The 21,444-nt window shown below is 39.8% G+C and overlaps 2 protein-coding genes across 2 annotated transcripts in view; one reads left to right on the forward strand and one right to left on the reverse strand.

The window, feature by feature from the left end:
• cep290 (centrosomal protein 290) overlaps nt 1–11,454 on the forward strand; it is a 42,614-nt gene extending 31,160 nt beyond the window's left edge. Inside the window, exons 43-51 of the mRNA XM_078256520.1 lie at nt 579–713; nt 1,221–1,307; nt 1,463–1,627; nt 1,738–1,860; nt 2,339–2,508; nt 4,337–4,478; nt 5,320–5,393; nt 9,658–9,752; nt 10,152–11,454. Of these exons, the coding sequence (XP_078112646.1) occupies nt 579–713; nt 1,221–1,307; nt 1,463–1,627; nt 1,738–1,860; nt 2,339–2,508; nt 4,337–4,478; nt 5,320–5,393; nt 9,658–9,752; nt 10,152–10,396 (1,236 nt within the window). The 3' untranslated portion in view covers nt 10,397–11,454. The remainder of the gene's footprint in view (nt 1–578; nt 714–1,220; nt 1,308–1,462; nt 1,628–1,737; nt 1,861–2,338; nt 2,509–4,336; nt 4,479–5,319; nt 5,394–9,657; nt 9,753–10,151) is intronic.
• rlig1 (RNA 5'-phosphate and 3'-OH ligase 1) lies at nt 11,449–20,934 on the reverse strand. The gene is made up of 7 exons (XM_078256519.1): nt 20,693–20,934; nt 17,776–17,893; nt 17,572–17,667; nt 14,807–14,923; nt 13,918–14,115; nt 12,058–12,227; nt 11,449–11,938 (listed from the first exon to the last, which is right to left on the reverse strand). The coding sequence occupies exons 1-7, from the start codon at nt 20,780–20,782 to the stop codon at nt 11,765–11,767; spliced, it is 963 nt and encodes a 320-aa protein (XP_078112645.1). The 5' UTR covers nt 20,783–20,934; the 3' UTR covers nt 11,449–11,764.
• Between the last annotated feature and the right edge of the window lie 510 nt (nt 20,935–21,444).

Consider the following 21,444-nt stretch of genomic DNA (forward strand, 5'->3'; position numbering starts at 1 on the left):
CGAGATGATCGAGATGATGATGTGGGGATCAGGGATGAAACGACAGAGGAGGCTGAGGAACAGGCTGATCTGAGGGACAAAGAGGTTGTGACTGCAAGGGAAATAACGGAGGTACATAATCCAGAACCGTCCTGCTCAGCAGAACCAGATGTGGACTCCAGCTCCGTACTGAGCAACCACTCACTTTTTATCAGGAAAAAAAGGGATGATCGTATACGAAAACGAGAGAGCCGATCTCTTAGATATCTGAAGGTACTTCAGGCTTTTGTAGACACCCAGCTGAAGTGTTAGTGTTGTGATAGCTTTGTGGTAGATGTGGCAGAGCAAAACTTTATTAAAAGTAAGGTAAGTGGGCGTGGCTTGTTAGTGCGTTGGTGATTTCTCTGCATCGTCTGTTACGGACTAAAGGTTTCCGTGGTTGTGTGTAGATAGAGACAGTTCCGTGACCCTAAGAAATAATAGAGCTGTTCTTCTACTCCCTTAGAGCATTTGATCTTTTCCTCCACAGCAGTGTTTATACCCATTATAACTTTTCATTAATTTCGCCTGGGTGATTTTGTGTCTTTTACTTCCTATAGACTTCAGGTCGAGGCACTGGCACTCCCTCACAGAGAGATCAGGACCTCCAAAAAGAAAACCTCAAGCTGGCCTCTGAGAACCTGGAGCTGCGCTTTCAGGTGGAGCAAACCAACAAAGACTTACCAAGACTTAAGGTACAGTATGCATAACTTTCATTGAGAAGAAGTTGCTCTATGCTATGCCATTGTTTGATATTGGTGCTCAGTGTAAAGTACGTTATAGGAACAGTTTGATATTTTGGGAAATCTGCTTATTTACTTTTCCAGGTGTTAGATTAAAAGAATGATACCACTCTTGTGTCTAAAAGTGGTATCAATCCTCATCAGTGAGAGCCGTTTTTTTTTCCTCTTGATTTACAACTTGACCATTTGTCGTAGTTTAAATTCTTTTTTAAGACACAAAGCATTTCCAAATAAAAATAATAAAATTTTGATTTAATTAAAAGTGACTTCATTCATTGTGTCAAAACTGTGTTATTTCAGTATCATAACTTTCCAAACTTTCTAACAGTTCAACAAAAGTGTGTAGAACCCCATATATTAATTGTAAAGATATAGTAGAACAATATTGACTTAGGTAAGCGCAAGTGTTTTTGGCAGAGTGTTTTATGTTTTGTTTTTCTCTTGTTTGTTTTTTCACAGACTCAAGTTGCAGATCTTAAGGAGATGTGCAGTGCGCTGAAAAAGGAAAAGGCAGAGGTGGACAAAAAGCTGACCCATATACGTGGGGTATGTCAAGTATACATATCTATACTGTTTGTGAAGTGAAAACAAATTCACAAAGACTTTAACAATCATTTAATTGAATAAGAAACAAATAGCAAAGAAATTGGATAGCAGCAACTGTAGAGCATAAAAGTGATTTCTAATGTTTTCCTCATCAGTCCGGTCAAAGTGGTAAAACCGTACCTGAACTTGAGAAGACCATTGGGTTGATGAAGAAGGTGGTGGAGAGGGTGCAGAGGGAAAATGAGACGCTAAAGAAATCCAGCGCACCTGCAAATCAAGACAAGGTCGCAGCCTTGGAGCAAGAAGCCGAAAAACTAAAGGTTGTTGACCACAACATGTCTTACATGTCATATACATTCTGTTGGACAAGTTTATGAATGTATCTGTTCTGTTACTACAGCGGATGTTAAATATCATTTTTGTTTTCCAGGCTGACTTTGACAAACTAAAGAGTCAAAGTGAAGCTGATCTGAGCTCCAAACTTGAATCTAAAACCAAAGGACTGGAGAAAATAGTCATGGAAAATGAACGTCTACGCAAGGAGATCAAAAGGGTGACTGCATATATGTTTAGTTAATTAGTTCTACAATAAAATGTAAATATTCCAAAGCAGTTTCTGAAGAAAAACATTGTAATGTTTAATATGTTCAATTTCAAAGTTGGTGTCTTAGTGTTTGGTCACTAGATTCAGAAAATAGATTCAGATCCTGTGTCCTGAAAACAAATGTATCTTTGATGTGACTGTGACAAATAAGTTTAAAAAACACTAATACTTTTTAAACTTATTCGTGCAAGACATAGTACAATTATGTTAAGCGTGCAGTGTCTTTCACAGCCTGTTTATGGTGTTAATGGAAGGTAGAATTATTTATTGTCCTGGAGGTAGAGTTTTACTATGCCAATGATTGTTTTTATGACAAATGTTTTGTTTTTTTCAGAACAAGGATTTCTCATTTGTGATAAAAACCTTCTGAATACATGTTTTCATCTCTGTTATCCCACCTGGGTATGCGTGTTTCACATTGATACAGGAGATGGAAGCTGCAGAGAGGCTGAGAGTGACCAAGGCGACTCTGGAGGCGACCAACGAGAAGCTTGAGGCAGAGCTTGAAGAAACCAAGCTAAGACTGAGAGCAGCTCTATCCAAAACCATCCCAGAGGGAGCTGACAGTAAAACCTGGAAGGCGTCTGTGGTAACAAGGTCAGCAAACAGTTTTTTTTATTGCATGATATGAGGAAATTATGCTATATGCGATAACGTTGAACATCGCAATAACGATGTGACTTGCCATTAATAAATAGACATTAAAGTGTACTCAGTTCTGCATTTCTGCTGCTATCAGTATTCTCCTGAAATACAACAACTCGCTTGTTGAATTTAAAACAAATTAAGGGAAATAATTTCCAACATTCTTTTATTGAACATATTGAATTGGATATAAAGGCACCACTAAAAAAAAGATTGACACTTACGATATGATAGGACTCCACTCAAAAGAAGAAACAAAAAGAAAAATACACACAGAGCTAGACAACAAATACACATGTAGTACAAAGATGAAGACGTATCAAAAGCCATGGCAAAGAAACACGTTTCATGATATCCTAGGATCCAGATCTTAATTGGCGGCAAACTGATTTTGGCTTAGCAACAGGATAGACTGATGCATAGGAGTTCTTAAGCCTGTTGTATGTAAACAACGGGACTCTAAATCGCCTGTTAGAAGGCAAAAGTTGGTATTCATAGTTTAAAACATGCATGGAGTCAGAAGAGATGCCGTTAGCAAGTCTGAGCATGCTCTTCTTGTGGATTGTTTGAAAGGAGTGTGCAACAGGTTGACCAATGATCTTAGCGCAAAATTTTGATGTTGGTTGTATAATATACTACATTATAAAGTGCAGTTTTTTACGGATATTTTCTTTCAACTAAACAGATCTGTCTTTTGCGATACGTCGCAGCCTTTCGCAATGTGTATATTGTGCCAGTTGATATCACAATGACGATTAAAAAAAAAAATAATAATAATAAAAGTGCATATATTGTGCAGCCCTATTTTTTATTATTCAGTCCATTAGTCTCTTGTAGGTGATGCTCAGAACAAATGTAATAGCTTTCGAAGGTTTGATGAACTGTACACGTTCGGGACAGGCATTAAAGGTCCTATGAAATGGTGCTCTTTGGATACTTTTATATAGACCTCAGTGGTCCCCTAATACTGTATCTGAAGTCTCTTTTATATAGACCTTAGTGGTCCCCTAATACTGTATCTGAAGTCTCTTTTATATAGACCTTAGTGGTCCCCTAATACTGTATCTGAAGTCTCTTTTATATAGACCTTAGTGGTCCCCTAATACTGTATCTGAAGTCTCTTTTATATAGACCTTAGTGGTCCCCTAATACTGTATCTGAAGTCTCTTTCCCGAAATTCAGCCTTGGTGCAGAATTACAGCCACTAGAGCCAGTCCCACAATGAGCTTTCCTTAGGATGTGCCATTTCTGTGTCTGTAGCTTTAAATGCTATTGAGGAGGAGAGAGGGGGGGCAAGGTGGAGGGTGGGGGTGTGGCCTTGACCAACTGCTACTTTGCTTGTTTGAAAGCCATGATGTCTCTCTCTCTCATGGGTGGGCCAAATTATCTGGGCGGGCAAAGCAGAGAAAGAGGAGGTAACCTTGCTCCTTATGACCTCATAAGGAGCAAGATTCCAGATCGGCCCATCTGAGCTTTCATTTTCTCAAAGGCAGAGCAGGATACCCAGGGCTCGGTTTACACCTATCGCCATTTCTAGCCACTGGGGGACCATAGGCAGGCTGGGGGAATGCATGTTAATGTTAAAAAACCTCATAAAAAGAAATTTTCATGCCATGGGACCTTTAAAGAAGAACCCAGTCTCCGTTACCTCCTACCTACTCAGGCTTTTGCCAGATAAGCTCAGGGATTCAAAACCTCGGCCCTGTGTCCTCCACTCCAGGCTCCAGGCTACAAGTGCAGTTTACACAGTGTGAGCCAGTTGTTTCTCTTCCATCCGCAGAATGTTTGAGAACAAGATGAAAGAGCTGGAGAAGGAGCTCTCCCAGAAGACCTCTAGTCTGTCTGAACTCAAACACCAGCTGAAGGAGGTGAACGAGCGCGAGGAGAGAGCTCAGATAAACATCCGGCAACTTGAAGATCAGGTACACGCTAACTCACTCTTTCATTTCATGAGGACGTTCAAGTACAGGCTAACCACTGTTGGTTTGCCATCTCAGCTCTTGACAAACTGGATCGCATTTTCGGATTCATGATTTGGCCATAGGCTTTTGTCAAATGTGGAATCAAGTATTAATATAATACTTTTCTTTAGTAGATATGTAACAAGAATATTCTTGTTACAGTTTGCCATGAATCTGTTTTTACAAAAAAAGTCAGGTCTCAGTCTGTTGCTCAAACTGATTTGGTCCAGACTGGATTGTGTTTTATAGAAAGTGCCTAGTCTTAGGTAGATTTTGCAGTTACAGATGTTATTTAAGTGTTACAGCCATTAAATGCTGCACTTTCCTAAAGTTGAAGGACATCGAGAGATGGATTCATTAAAGAATAATACCAACTAATGGTCAAATTCGATTCAGCAGATATCCTGACTTTTACAAGCTCCAAAGCTTCCTGGATCCTCCCCTTCCCATAATGCAACTCAATAGTCTGTAGTTAGACTCTCCCTGCCTGGTTACCCACATTTTTCAAACCCCAAGCCCCCAGTTTATAACACAGGCATTCTGTTTAAATCCAAGTCCAAGCTGAGGCAACCCTGTTGACATTACGAAGGGTAATTTTCTCAGACTTTGGAAAGCTCCACCAAAGAAGTCACAGAAGACATTATACAACGGTTTTCACAGGCTGAGTAGTTATAAGTAAACTGACTTTTATATGTAGAAAAGGATGGAGTTCTCCTTCTTGCTGTACAGCTTGTGTTTGTGACAAAGAAGTTATCAATGTTTTGAAAAGTGCTGTATAATTAATGGGTTTGTTATTTCTTAGGTTGACATGTTAAAAAGCTTCCCCACTGCTGCAAAGACGGGAGGAGGACTCACCAGAGAGTTCCAGGCAATGAGGTTTGTTAAATGTGTGGTTAATGAGTAATGGCAGGGCTCAGAATGGGCCTTTGGGGGGGACACATATGAAGTGGAGGGTCTGGGGGTCCTCCCCCAGGAAAATTTGAGCACCAAGCATTCTGATATTTTTTTATGCACCAATTTATGGTGAAAAGGTGTTTTATTTATGTCAAGTAAATTTAATAATTGATTTAATGTATACTCTTTATTGATCAATTTACTACACACTACATTGTTATTACACTGTAGTACACTAGTACACTGTCTTGCTTTTCCTCTGAGAGAAACTATGAGCAGCGGCTCTTGGATACTTATAAATCACTGGACTATACATTTTTTGTAGACATAGTAGGCTATTGCCATATTTCAACATTTTTCTGCGTGAGCGTGGCCTACCAATAGCTCAAGCCTGTCCTAAAGTGACTGTAGCTAAAGCTTATTAGCAGCAAGATGCCTCCCTTCTCCATGGAGGACTACTACAAACTCCTTCAGAAGATTGCAGTTCTGGAAACCAAAATTGGACAAATTCAATGGACAAAAACATGTCAACACACTGCTAACTAGCACCAGCAAGACTACAAACAAACAGCAGGGCTGTGGAATGGGTAATAAATCAACAAGTGGTAGTCCTCCCTGGAACTCTTTAGGTGCCAAGCCTAAGAGTAAATAATTTTCCTGGGAAATGGGAGGACGACTAACAGGCAGGGCACAGCGCCCTGAGATTTGTGATACGACCGGCTGGCCTGCATTACCATCCAGGCAGAGCACCAACCCCTGTACTCAGTAGGACACAGCCGTGGACAGCTGCAAAAGGGAGAATTAGCAACAAAATGCCTCCCCAACAACTGAGTGTGCAGGTGGAGAACAGATTTGACCATGGAAGACCACAGAACAGAGACGAGAAATCTCAACCCCCCTTTTCACCCATCCAACACTCCTCAAACCCCCTTACCAATCCCGACGCCTTTGAGGATCCATCGCTCTCCCCATACGCCTTTTCCCCTGTTTCCCCCTGCCACACGTTGGGGTTCACTGACCGGATGGAGCACCTCTGCCCCCTCAAGGACGGCAGCTAACTCCTTCTCACCAGACTGATAAGTATGCTTGTGTACAAAATGAAACAAGCTTTAACTGATATGTGCTGGGCCCAGGCTGCATGCCTAGTGGCACTCATGACTATTTCCAGGCCAAGCCTGGGCCCTGTGTATTCAATTCTTCGTCAATCAATGTTTTGATAGGTAATAAAAAAAGAATGGTGAATCCACTAAGTAAGAAGAAGCACTAAACTGCCAACTTAGCAAATTTAGCATCCATTCCTCGTCAGCCACAGCCTATCCCAAAAAAACGAGACAGATAATTATTTTAACACACTAACATTAACCATTTTATTATTAAGCACAATCGTGACCTCATGTTTTTAACTGAAATCTGGTTAGACTATAATAACAGTGATGCTGTTCTTATAGAGTCAGCTCCCCCTAACTTCAATTTTATGAGTGAGAATAGAGTGAATAAGAAAGGAGGTGGAGTCGCCATTTTGTTTAATGACTCGTTCCAATGTACTCAAATATCTTCTGGAAACTTTGCTTATTTTGAATATGTGGCTCTTCAGCTAAGGTCCCCCTCTCGACCTATATTTCTAATTATCTACAGGCCACCTAAATACTGTGCATCCTTCTTTGACGACTTTAGTGAACTGCTGTCTATAATCTGTATTAACTTTGATTGTGTAGTTATTGCTGGTGATTTCAACATTCATGTTGACAACCCCCAGGATAGAGGGACCAAAGAACTGTGTTGTATTTTTGAGAACTATGGACTGACTCAGCATGTGACGGAGCCCACACACAACAAGGGGCACACTCTGGACTTGATTATCTCGAAGGGTTTGAACATTTCCAAGGTTGTGGTGACTGATGCTGCTCTCTCTGATCATTCCTGTGTTTTCTTTAATGGCACTATCTCTGTGCAAAAAAGTGTCCAAACAAAGTTAATAAGAAAATGGTATATCACTGACAACACCAGTGAAACATTCATTCAGCTTTTCTCGTCCACACCCACCCTCTCAGGGGTCTCAGTCACTGAGCTTGTAGACAATTTAAATTGTAAAATTACAAATGTTATTGATGCCATTGCTCCCATTAAGGTAAAAACTGTCTCTGATAAGAAAAGATCTCCATAGAGAAATGCCATACTGGTAAGAACAGAAAAGAGTGTCGAAAAGCAGAACGCAGATGGCGAAAAACTAATCTCCAGGTCCACTACAACACCTATAAAGAGAGACTTTGTATTTATAATTTGGAACTGAGGCGGTCCTTCTTCTTGGACATTATTGTCAAAAACAATAATAACGCACGTGCTTTGTTTGCTACTGTCGATAGGTTAACAAACCCTCCAGTACCAGTAGCATCAGTTACAGCAACTGTTTATCCACCAAGGCCTGCAATGATTTTGCCACCTTCTTCAAAGACAAAATTCAGAAAATTAGACAAACAATCAGTGCTTCCATATCGAGTACAGGGTATGTGTTGTCACAGTGTCCAGGCAAAACAAATTACAATATGACCCAATTTCATATGATTAACCGTAAAAACCTGTAGGGCATTATACAACATCTGAAAACCTCCTCCTGCTGCCTTGATATTCTACCAACGGGCCTTTTCAAAAATGTTTCAAATTGTTTGGCTACAGATCTTCTACAGATTGTAAACACGTCTCTTCTCTCAGGTGTCTTCCCACAGGCCCTGAAAACTGCAGTCATTAAGCCACTCTTAAAAAAGAACAATCTAGACACGTCACTAATGAGCAACTATAGGCCGATATCAAACCTTCCATTTTTAAGTAAAATTTTTGAAAAACCGGTTTCTCAACAACTCAACCTTTTCTTGTCACTAAACAACAGTTTTGATGCCTTCCAGTCGGGTTTTCGCCCACACCACAGCACTGAGACAGCTCTTGTTAAAGTCTTTAATGACATCCACTTAAACACAGATAGTGGCAAAATTTCAGTCCTGCTATTACTTGATCTCAATGCTGCATTTGATACGGTCGACCATAACATATTACTAGACCGATTGGAAAACTGGGTTGGCATTTCTGGCTCAGTACTAAAGTGGTTTGAGTCTTATTTAAAGAATAGGGACTACTTTGGGTCTATAGGGAATTATACATCTGAGCATACAAATATGACGTGCGGAGTTCCCCAAGGCTCCGTTCTGGGGCCTCTCCTGTTTAACATCTACACGCTTCCATTGGCTCAAATTATGGAAAACAATAAAATAAGTTACCATAGTTATGCAGATGACACACAAATTTATATAACCTTATCGCCAGGGGACTATAGTCCAGTACAACAACTGACTAAGTGCATTGAACAAATTAACGACTGATGTGCCAGAACTTTCTTAAATTAAATGATGAAAAAACTGAGGTGGTTGTTTTTGGAGCAAAGGAGGAACGATTAAAAGTCAGCACTCAGCTTCAAACGATAATGTTAAAAACAACAGACAAAGCCAGAAATCTTGGTGTCGTCATGGACTCAGACCTGAATTTTAACAGCCACATTAAGACAATTACAAAGTCAGCCTATTACCACCTTAAAAATATATCAAGGGTTAAAGGACTTATGTCTCAGCAGGATTTGGAAAAACTTGTCCATGCTTTTATCTTCAGTAGACTTGACTACTGTAATGGTGTCTTTACAGGTCTCCCTAAAAAATCAATCAGACAGCTGCAGCTGATTCAGAACGCTGCTGCTCGAGTCCTCACTAAGACCAAGAGAGTGGATCACATCACTCCAGTTCTGAAGTCTCTACACTGGCTTCCAGTGCCTCAAAGAATTGATTTCAAAATACTTTTGCTGGTTTATAAATCACTAAACGGTTTAGGACCAAAATACATTTCTGCTGCTGAAATGTGCTATACAAATAAAGCTGCCTTGCCTGCCTTGCCTGCCTTGCCTACACACTACACACATCCTCAGGTCCTTTTACATGCACTAATGGAGAGATGTCAGAGTGAGTGGGCTGCGACTGCTGGACAGGCGCCCTGAGCCGTTGGGGGGGGTGTTGGTGCCTTGCTCAAGAGCACCTTGGCAGTGCCCAGGAGTCATAGTATAGTACGAAAAAAAAAAATTCATAGAATGTCGGAAAAAAAGTCACAGTGTAGAATGTCAAAAAAACATTGAAAAACTTAAAGTATTTTATGTTGAAAAAAAGTCAGTATAGTATGTTATAAAATTAATCATTTCCAATCCTGTGAACAGAATGGTCAACACGGAGCTGGAGAAGGAGAACACAGAACTGAAACAACGGCTGAACGAGTACAGTGAGCAATACGGTGCAACATCTTCTAAACCAGGTGAGACTTCCACACTTCATTTATATGCAAATGAAGCTGTGTGAGATTTGAACATCAAGTTTTATCATACTTTAGTTTGAAAATATCTATCTTTTGTTATCAAGTAAAAAAAAAAAAAAAAGCCCTGCAAAGTAGTCAGTTGAGAGTTGATGTTAACAGACAAACATGCCACATATTTCTGAGTGTAACCTGACACTGAAGAGCAATGATTTATGTAGATGAGCTACATGTCATCTGTACATGCTGGCTTATTTATAATCTGCTGTGTTCACTTAATTGAGTCTCAGTTAAATGACATCACACATTATGACGGCATCCTTTTAAGTTAGCCAGACAAACAGCCTAATGAATGTGATGTTAATTGCTATGAAGAAAAACAGACGTCCCCTCTATTCTTAGACTACAGGAAGCTCAAACAACTTCTGCAGGCAGCCCAAACGGAGAAAACAACACTTCAAACTGAGATCATAAAGCTGAAGAAAGAACTGGAGAACTTTGACCCGACATTTTTTGAAGAGATTGAAGACTTAAAATATAACTACAATTTAGAGGTGAAGAAGAACATTCTGCTGGAGGAACAGCTGAAGAAGGTGTGCCATCAGTTTGGTGTAAAACCTGAATTGCCCAACGTGTCCATCAGTTAACTCAGGGTTACTGTGCCTAAAACTACACCTGAATGTACTTTTCTGGTTAGCAATCTTTCAAACTTTCCAGGTTGTTTTCAATTTAGATCTGTGACTGGGTATCAACCCTTAATACAATGTTGGCTCTTGAAGCAAATGAGTCTGTATCATTTTCGAAAACGCTCTGGCACCAAACGTTGGCATCTGAATGTGTGACTAGTAGGGATGCACCAACAGGGAATTTCACGGCAATTATCAACAAGTATCCTTTTTTTGTGTGGCTGATACCAATAATATTAAAATGTGAAGAGGACAATAAATATATTGTTTCTAATATAAAATATTTAGAAAGCCTTCACCCATCCTAGAATAAAATGTAAAATAAAATATAAAAAAGAAAATCAGAAACTTTTCTGTAATAACGTTAGTTTATATATATATATAGACTCATTAATACCAGACCATATCTCCTTTTTGACAAGCATATATCGGCTACTAAAAAGCAGAATAACTTTACTTGTATGTAATTATAAGCTGAAATTCCATTATTGGAACAATAACATTTGTATTTTCTTACTTATAGGCCATCAATATATTGTGCATCCCTACTGATCAGATTTGTGATCTTGTTTACTTATTCTTCACTCTTAGATAGTTCCTGATTTAAATCATAATTTGTATATTTATTTGGGCTGCTAGTATTTGGACAAAATAAGTTACTGAAATATATATCATTTAGGCATTGGTATTTAAACTCAGGTATTGTTTTGGCATTAGTATTTTCATATATTTTTGTAACATTTTCAAACTATGTCCAGCCCTAAAGGTCTCAGAAAAATTCAACTTTAGATATTAAAGTATCGATATTGTAGCACTGTACTCGATAATGAAAAATGTCTCTTTTTCAGGACAGCCTGTAAATAGTTTAAGTGATGTAGCTCCTTAAGGCAGCTTTTTTCTGTTAATGTGGCTTATTTGTTTCTCTGTATTTGTACAATTCTGACATTGTTTTTCTATGTTCTTGTCAATAAAGCTGCTTTTATAATCAGATAGTTGAATAAAAATCAGTTAAATACAAATATTTCATACTTGTCATTTATTCGTCATTTAGCAATGAAAAAGTACAATACATACAATATTTACAGTATATTAATGGAACATTTTGAACAACTTAAGTTGCTAAAAATGTGCAGTTGGTCAGTCATTTTTACACTAAAGCTGTACACATTTCTGCAAAGCAAATGTCAAACATCTTCAGGCTTTAATACACTCCTCTGTGCCTACCCATCTGGAATTATATTGGCAAAAATATCTGGCAGCTATTTAACGTTATAAATCCTCAGGGTCACAGCAGAAGCTTAAGAAAAAGGAAAGTTTCATTGTCTCTGACTACAAGTCAAACTGGATGTCTGGCAGCCGACTCAAACAGTGTCCATTAAGTCTGGAGAAGGATGTGAACAAGTCCTGGCTGCTGTTGTATCCGTCAACATGAATGACCACCGACTTGTCACCAAGGCAGGTTTCCCCATCGGGCCACCTCAGTCCCAGGTGATGACGATGAACCTACAGACACAACAGCCAGTGGTTATCAAGGTGTTGGAATTCTAAAAAAAAAAAAAAAATTATATATAATTATATATATATATATATATGAAAGACATGGGTATGGTAAGTTTTCTAACCTTAATGAGTGTGCCGTCGTTGCAATGCCAGACGATGCCCTCAACTCGGCCCTCTGGACTCTCCTGGAACCAGGAGCACAGCTGCTGGAAGTCCACTGGTGGAGGGTTTCTGATTCCAATGCTCCCGTGTGACACCAGGCAGTGGACAGGCTGCTTCTTACTCCCCAATCCTGTTAGAACAATACAACTCTGTTTCTAGAAAATAAATAATTCAGTGCTTCTGTTACCGTTTCCCATAGAACGTCACGTGTTAAAGATTATTTTTTGGGGCATTTTTAAGCCTTTATTTATAGAGGACAGCTAAAGACACGAAAGGGGAGAGAGAGGGGGAATGACATGCAGCAAAGGGCCGCAGGTCAGAGTCGAACCGGCGGCCACTGCGTCGAGGAGTAAACCTCTATATATGGGCGCCTGCTTCACCACGTGAGCTACCCAGGCGCCCTCTGTGCAACCACAGTTTTATCGCTTTATTCACTTTCAGGGCTGGCGGCGTCTTCTCGCCCCGTCTCTCTGCTATGCCCTGTTCACGTAACAGCGACAGTAAAACTGTATTTTACTAGCCTGACGTGGTCATACTCAGATTCTAGTCAGAATGTGAGTCTCAAACCGCTCCACTGGGCTGTGATTATGGGGCGTGTTCCAACCGAACCAGGAAAGAAAATTCCTCTGCACTCATTGGATAGATCTACAACCAATCAGAGCAACAGAACTCAACTCAACCGTCAACAGAACTCAACACCGTGTATCGTCTCCATAGCAACCACTCTTTGCCCAGTGCATTCGTTTCAACTTCTGACTTTTTTGAAGCTGGATATATCATTTGTTTCGTCTAAATATGAATGTGGATAGCGTTAGTGATAGTGACATGCTTGCTACAGTTGCATTTCTAGAGATGAATCGGCGAAAACACGTTTTATTTCTCTGATTCACGGCTTTGTTCTAACGCCGCTGGGCGCTCCCTCTCTTCAGTCTCTCTCTCTCTCTACCATATAACGCTACGTGCTTTAATCTAACACCGCTGGGCTCTCTCTCTCTCTCTACCATATAACGCTACGTGCTTCATTCTAACGCCGCTGGGCGCTCCCTCTCTTCAGTCTCTCTCTAGCTCTCTCCACCATATAACACTACCGTGCTTTCCAGCGGTTGTTGAGGCTCCGCTCCGTCTAAAACTCTGTCATTTCCTAAAGCTGTTTGTAACGCAGAAATAAAATGGATTAATGATCATTTTATTCATACAGTTTATATCTGACTTTACCAGTTGACTTCTCTATTGGCCGTTGAAACGGGTGACGCCTCTTACGTTCTAAAACCAGCCTCTGCCACTTCAACAGCTGAGTCGCAGCCACGCCATCAGCTAGTTTGAGACAGGCCGGTTGAGGATTTTAAAATGAATGCGCTGTCGATATCTTCTGTAACAGACGCGATGGTGGAATCTACACATCTCAATTCTCCAGCGGCAGCCACAAATTCAACCCAAGCGCTCTTTGGTGACGTGGTTGATTCCGTTACTGTTGATCTGTCCGACAATTTGATTGGTCCGAACAGAACTTGTTCGAGCATAATTGCTCCTCAACGGATCAAGTCCAGACCAAACTTCCCGACCTCGAATGTTGTGGGCGGGGCTAAGTTTGATGGTTTTACGTTGCTAATAATCCTCGACATACTACACTATGACTTTTTTTCGACATACTATACTATGGCTTTGTCTGACCAAGGCACCACAAACATTTCATAAAAATTGTGTTTTTGAAATGGACAACCACACACTGGCATTTAAACAACTATTTGCTCAAAAATGACATCCCCTCACCGCACACTACCTTAAAAGAACATTAAAAGGGAAATACAGTATCGCATTACCATAAGGGTTTCCGTTGACGTTGGTTCCAATGAGCTCCAGTGTTTGTTCCAGGAGGTCGGCCAACGGGACCGCTGCTACTTCTAGCATGTCTTCATCGTCGGAGCTGGGCCGGAGAACAAGAGCCGCCCCGACTCCATCATCCACCACAGAGGAGTGCCAGCAGTACTGTTTGTTGTCCTTCTCCACTGGAACCCACCCTGAACAAATGAACAAGGACCATATCAGTACTTCTGCAGGCAGCATCGTCCACAATGACGGAAGAAAAAGCATGTCAACAATGTTCCAAGTCAGAAATAATACTGCTTGTCCTTCATGGAATCAAGGAGCTTGTATCTCTTAATCTCATCTACGTAAACAGAAACCTGTGAGAGTACATTTGATCATTTTAATAACAAATTCAATATAAGCCTATCCTGGGAATTGAGGTAATTTTACTGTAGGTACTTCCTTTTGTACACCCTGTATTTCTGCATAAGCTACACATGGTTATGAACACCCTGAAGTGGAACTGTGATGATACTCTGATCACACTGCTAACCCAGAATCCGTCATAACCTTTACAATAAATGTAATCAAAATCCAAATTCTAGTTAAGCAGATGCAATTATGGTCCGTTCATTCATCCATCCATTTTCTGTACCAGCTGATACTGTTCTGGGATGCAGGGTGAGGTCATTGTGTTTTATCAAAATGAAACGTGCCTTACCGTTTGAGATTTTGGTTTTTGTCCCACACCGCTACATAATAATAATAATAATAATAATAATAATAATAATAATAATCATAATCACTTTGATTCAATCTTCCATCAGGTTAAAATAATGCGGCCTGCAATGGCACATTTGCAGTCAAGTTTTTAAGATGATCTTTATTTTACTTGATGAGGACCTGGAATGTGTCCATGTTCATCAGGCACTGGACGCCCACTGTGATGTTTGACTCTGTGGGCTGGGATCCACGTCTCCGGCACCGTCTTAAAATCGCACTCTACGTTCCACGTGAAACCTGAAAAACAACAAAAAAAACCTTCCTGTAACATGTAGTGTACAAAAGTATTGAACAAAAAATGTGGTGCACACACCTATTAGAGATTAAAACATGCATTTCATTTTTTTTACCCACATTAGAGCTGTACCAAATACTTTCAAAGCTTTATTCATAACGATGACATGCAGATTAAAAATTAGGCTACACTAATATTATTAGTATTATTATTATAAATAAACTTTTCCAATAGCTACAGAGCATTGTAAAGTCCAAGAGCCAAAATATATTGAAAACAAATATAGATATAATCATTTCCAAAATTCACAACATGTTTTTATCTAACGAGATATTCTGCTTCAATCCATCTTTGTTGGCGTTAAAGGGTAACTACCTTTTTTTTTTTTTAACCTGGACCCCATTTTCTTATGTTTTTGTGTCTAAGAGACTGGTCCAGTATTAAGCGAGATCGCTGCAGTTTTTACTTTTCCAACCATCACAACTCTAGTTTTGGTTGAAAACACACAGTTTACTGATTTACATACATGTGAAAATATGTTGGCTCTAGACACGCTAAAAGTATTGCTTTTTTAAATGGAGTCTGGTGGGTTTAGCGTTAGCGACTTCAGAGCTGTTTCTGGTTAAACAGAAATGTCTCAAAGAGGTTTTAAAGGTCTATCTCTGAAGGGATCCTTTCCATAACATCAGACACTTAGAATATTAATCTGAGCCCGTCAGTGGCAAAACAAGCACTTTAGTGAAGGTAAATACAAGCTGGACAATTGCCCCTTAAATTTACATTGTAGCTTGTTTCGCCGCTGCCGACTGCAACGATCTCGCTTAATACTGGACCAATGTCAAAGATTGTTTTTTTTAGGATGAAGTCATAAAATATGATGACGGACATTTAAAGTTTCATTTGAAAACCTCAATAGAAGCTTTGAAAGTAAAATATATATATATATATATACACACACACACACACACACACACACACAGTGGGGAGAACAAGTGTTTGATGCACTGCTGATTTTGCAGGTTTTCGCACTTACAAAGCATGTAGAAGTCTGTAATTTTTATCATATGTACTCTTCAACTGTGAGTGACGGAATCTAAAACAAAAATCCAGAAAATCACATTGTATGATTTTTAAGTAATTAATTTGCATTTTATTGCATGACATAAGTATTTAATACATCAGAAAAGCAGAACTTAATATTTGGTACAGAAACATTTGTTTGCAATTACAGAGATCATACGTTTCCTGTAGTTCTTGACCAGGTTTGCACACACTGCAGCAGGGATTTTGGCCCACTCCTCCATACAGACCTTCTCCAGATCCTTCAGGTTCCGGGATGTCGCTGGGCAATACGGACTTTCAGCTCCCTCCAAAGATTTTATATTGGGTTCAGGTCTGGAGACTGGCTAGGTCACTTCAGGACCTTAAGATGCTTCTTACGGAGCCATTCCTTAGTTGCCCTAGCTGTGTGTTTCGGGTCGTTGTCATGCTGGAAGACCCAGCCACGACCCATCTTCAATGCTCTTACTGAGGGAAGGAGGTTGTTGGCCAAGATCTCGCGATACATGGCCCCATCCATCCTCCCCTCAATACGGTGCAGTCGTCCTGTCCCCTTTGCAGGAAATCATCCCCAAAGAATGATATTTCCACCTCCATGCTTCACAGTTGGGATGGTGTTCTTGGGGTTGTACTCATCCTTCTTCTTCCTCCAAACACGGCGAGTGGAGTTTAGACCAAAAAGCTCTATTTTTGTCTCATCAGACCACATGACCTTCTCCCATTCCTCCTCTGGATCATCCAGATGGTCAATGGCAAACTTCAGACGGGCCTGGACATGCGCTGGCTTGAGCAGGGGGACCTTGCGTGCGCTGCAGGATTTTAATCCATGACGGCATAGTGCGTTACTAATGGTTTTCTTTGAGACTGTGGTCCCAGCTCTCTTCAGGTCATTGACCAGGTCCTGCCGTGTAGTTCTGGGCTTATCCCTCACCTTCCTCGTGATCACTGATGCCCCACGAAGTGAGATCTTGCATGGAATCCCAGACCAACGGAGATTGACCGTCATCTTGAACTTCTTCATTTTCTAATAATTGCGCCAACAGTTGTTGCCTTCTCACCAAGCTGCTTGCCTATTGTCCTGTAGCCCATCCCAGCCTTGTGCAGGTCTACAATTTTATCCCTGATGTCCTTACACAGCTATCTGGTCTTGGCCATTGTGGAGAGGTTGGAGTCTGTTTGATTGAGTGTGTGGACAGGTGTCTTTTATACAGGTAACGAGTTCAAACAGGTGCAGTTAATACAGGTAATGAGTGGAGAACAGGAGGGCTTCTTAAAGAAAAACTAACAGGTCTGTGAGAGCCGTCATTCTCACTGGTTGGTAGGTGATCAAATACTTATGTCATGCAATAAAATGCAAATTATTTAAAATAATACAATGTGATTTTCTGGATTTTTGCTTTAGATTCCGTCTCTCACAGTTGAAGAGTACCTATGATAAAAAAGTACAGACCTCTACATGCTTTGTAAGTAGGAAAACCTGCAAAATCGACAGTGTATCAAATACTTGTTCTCCCCACTGTATATGACAAATCAGTAATGCCCTAAGCATCATTTATTACATGTACAGCACTGGTAACTGATGCTAAAATACCTTTACAGCTCCGGTGAGAGTGCTGATACTTTTTGAACCTCTTCTCTGCCTGTTTGTTGGGTTTCCTGTCGAGTCGAGCCCAGAGGTGAGGCTGTCCTACAGGAAAAAAGATAAACCATCATTCACATTGAATCATCTCCACTGCAAGAAAACTAACAAAATTAACAAACAAAGAGGACTTGTAGAAGTCACTTTCATACTCGCCTTTATAAACTGTAACATAACAGCAAGTTCCATCTAGTTTTTCTGTGGCGAATGCACAATCAATGTTGGCCTCCAGAGCAACTGGGTTCACATTTTCGGTAGCAACAACCTGAAATTGCTGAAGAGAGACACAGAGGGGGGGTTGACTCAATTGTCAACAATGCAATATCATCGATGCAAAGTGAAAATATCAATACATATTCTCTTTAAGATGCGCCTTTATATTGAAATTCCCACTTTATATTTATTAATTTTATTAAAAAGAATAGTTTGTTTTTCATTTAAATGTCTGGAAGAGCTCAGTAATACAAACCATATTTTAACTGCTTTTTGTGAGTTGATATAAATGTTACCGATTGTGGTAAATGGGCTCATGATATTGTGATCGCAGGCCCCTGAATTGAATCGAAATTGTATCGTGGCAGACTTTGGGGTGGCAGAAAATATTGTATCGTTGTCCAAAGATCCTATCGTGATAAAACTTGTGATTTACACCGCTACTGAAAGATTGTATGTTCAATTATTCTTGTAATCGATAAGTCAATCAAGAAAATCAAGATTTTTATACAAATTGTTTTTAAGTCAATGATCAAGCAAAATTACAACTGTTAGCTGCTTCTAGCTTTTCTAATGCGAGGATGTGCTGCAACATTACGGTGATGTATCAATAATTATAATCCTATGACAAACATTATTCTGAAACGGGCCAGTCTTCATAATGAGCGCTTCTACTTTTGGTACTTTCAGTATATTTTAATGCCAATACTTCTGTACTTTTCCTTGAGTACACATTTGACTGCTGGACTTCTAATTTAACATGGAGTATTTCTACACTGTGGAATTGTTATTTATCTCCATTATATCTACCACTGCCTGACACATGAAGCAATAGCAAAGGAGGATGGCATCGTGTATCCTTCATTACTGACGAGAGGGGAAAATGTGTCAACGTTAAACCATTAGCAAGTGCATTAAAACATTAGCGCCGCGTCCAATTGACCTTTTTCACAGCAGTCATTTTGTCTTGTCATAGTAGGAAAAGCACAGCTGAAATTGATAACCTTAACGATGGCTCAATTCCATCAAGTGTCCCAGTAAGGGACTGTTCGGTATTTATGGAATGGACCACCGGAGGAAAATAGGGGAGGGTCATGTCTTTTTATTCTTTGTTGATGGGAGGGTCATCCAATTGGTTTTAGTCTAGGGGGGAGGGTCACCCAACTTTTTTATTCATAAGAACAGCAAAATTTCAAAGTGGCTTGTTTGGTGCATATTTATCCATGTAGCTCTCTCAGTCTCGGCCGCTATCGCTAGCTAGAGATGTTCCGATACCAGTATCGGTATCGACTCCGATACTGCCTAAAATGCTGGTATCTGTATCTGGAAGTACTGGAGTTAAGGCACGATCCGATACCACGTAATAAAGCCCTAAAGAAAATCTACGTCAAAGTAGTTTATTTATGTTCTTTTTCCGTTATAACCAACTGTCAAACTGGATAATAAAAGAAAGTTCCGTGGCATTCATTGTTTGTGTTTGTTCATGTTTCACAAAGAGTTTAACCTGAGCCAGACTGACAACAAAGATAGAAATCACATCACATCCATACAGGGATAGTAGAATACAGTTGTTCAAACATAATAAAATATATGACACACTGGTATCGGATCGGTACTCGGTATCGGCCGATACGCAAGTTCAGGGTATCAGAATCAGTATCGGGAAGCAAAAACTGGTATCGGGCCATCTCTATCGCTAGCAGATGGGTCCCTCCCTATTTAGTCAGCCAGACAATTTTGAACTGTAGCTTTAGAGACCGTGGGATTTCCCAAACTGAATAAATCCTGCTCGCACATATACAAACTGCTTTGTGTTGTAACTAAGACATCTGCTGATTATATTTTTTAATTCATTAGCATGATTGCCATACTGTTTAGTTCAAACACATCCAAAACACCGTACGAAAACATAGCGGACCGATCGCAAGCTTTTATTCTGAAAAGTCGAAACTCGCGCCACGGACAGCACCAAGCTGGGAGGACATGAGTTATGAGTAACTTGGTATTTGAAGAAATGCAGGAAGTGTGCATATAGTTTCCATGCTTATTGTGTTTCCACAACAATGTTAGTGAGTAAATCTACTGAAATGGCCACCACACCATAACAGAGGAGTGTGATGCGTAAGATGAGAATGCAGAGGTTTAGTCACATATGCCATGGCTGTATAAAAAAAATGGGCATCTGTACATCTTTGCCAAGCGCAAATTAGTACAGAAGGTATCAATAAATTGTTGGGGAGGGTCATCCCTTTTATCCCAATCATTTTGGAGGGTTATCCAAAATTTATTGCAGGTGAAGGGAGGGTCAGGTCAATTTTGACTACAGATCCCAAAACTCCTCCAGTGGCCCCTGAAATAAATAACGAACACTCCCTAAGCTATTTCAGTGAGTCAGCACGCACAATACCAGGGCATCTCCTATGTGGAATGCAGCCATCATTAATGGTTTTGAATAGACTTGTGCTTTTCCTATTATGACATGTCAACATTTATTATATATTATATTGACATGTCATAGTAGGAAAAGCACAGGTGTATTCAAAACCATTAATAGAAAAAATAAATAGCTTACTGGGACACTTGATGGAATTGAGCCATCGTTAAGGTTATCAATTTCAGCTGTGCTTTTCCTATTATGACAAGTCAAAATGTCTGCTGTGAAAAAGGTCCATAGGATAAAAAGGACGTGTTGTTTCTTTAGCTTGCATGCTCTGTGTTAACGTCGTGGATGTATCATAAGAACGTCCACCCTATGGACTATTTGTACAGTCTATGGTCCACCCTGGTTCTTGCTAGCATCAGCAGCAGTTTCGTACTGTATATACAAATCAATTGCTGCTGTGTCTGTAACTGCACTCACCTGACAGTCTCGTTTTCTGGACTGTTCTTCCTTCACCTCCGTCAGAAAAACACACGGTATTTTCTGCTGAACAGAGCCCAGACGCCGCATTTTTTTTATTTTATTATTTTCTAATATCCACCTGAAGCCCTCCCTGTAACGTTTACGTTTATCGCTGAGTAGAGCATAAATTCCCACGGCTTGTTAGCATCATGGATGTAGGTTAGCATGAATGTGGCATGGATAACGCGCGTCTTCTTCTGTTTTTGTTTGTAGGTTGGCAAACAATGAGATGGCTCATTAGCGCCACTACGCTGTGTGGATGGGGATCTCTCTAAATATATAAATATGAACAAAATGCAAAATTTTATGGTAAAAAAAATAATTAATGACTGTCCCCTTTTTTTCCAGTTTTTTTTAACATCTGGTTAAAAATTCATATTTGGACAAAGTTGTATTTTGGATAGTAAATAATTAAATGTTACAATGTCTAGTTGTTACAGTCATCTAGTCACACTTTCCAGTCACATTTGTTGTGTTTGTTGTTTGCTAAGGTTGTGTGTTAGTTTCTCTTTATTGCAGCAAGCTCAAATCACTCAGGTCTTTATATGATTTTTTTTCTCCCTAAGTAACAATTTTATCAGTTCCATTCAATTTATTCAACATTTAATGACCCATTAATGAAAAGGTTTGTCATTTAATGTAACACTTTATTGAGCTATTTTCTAAATGGACTAATTAAATCAAAGAGCTAAGAGCTAACTAGCAGCGGT

This window comes from Sander vitreus, chromosome 8 (assembly GCF_031162955.1).
Source record: "Sander vitreus isolate 19-12246 chromosome 8, sanVit1, whole genome shotgun sequence".
Lineage (NCBI taxonomy): Eukaryota > Metazoa > Chordata > Actinopteri > Perciformes > Percidae > Sander > Sander vitreus.

Coding starts and splice junctions, on each gene's coding strand:
- rlig1 (XM_078256519.1), bottom strand. CDS start 20,782: ATGCGGCGTCTGGGCTCTGTTCAGCAGAAAATACCGTGTGTTTTTCTG. Junction 17,668..17,775: donor TTATGTTACAGTTTATAAAG/GCGAGTATGAAA, acceptor TTTTTCCTGTAG/GACAGCCTCACCTCTGGGCT. Junction 14,116..14,806: donor TGAACATGGACACATTCCAG/GTCCTCATCAAG, acceptor TCATTTGTTCAG/GGTGGGTTCCAGTGGAGAAG.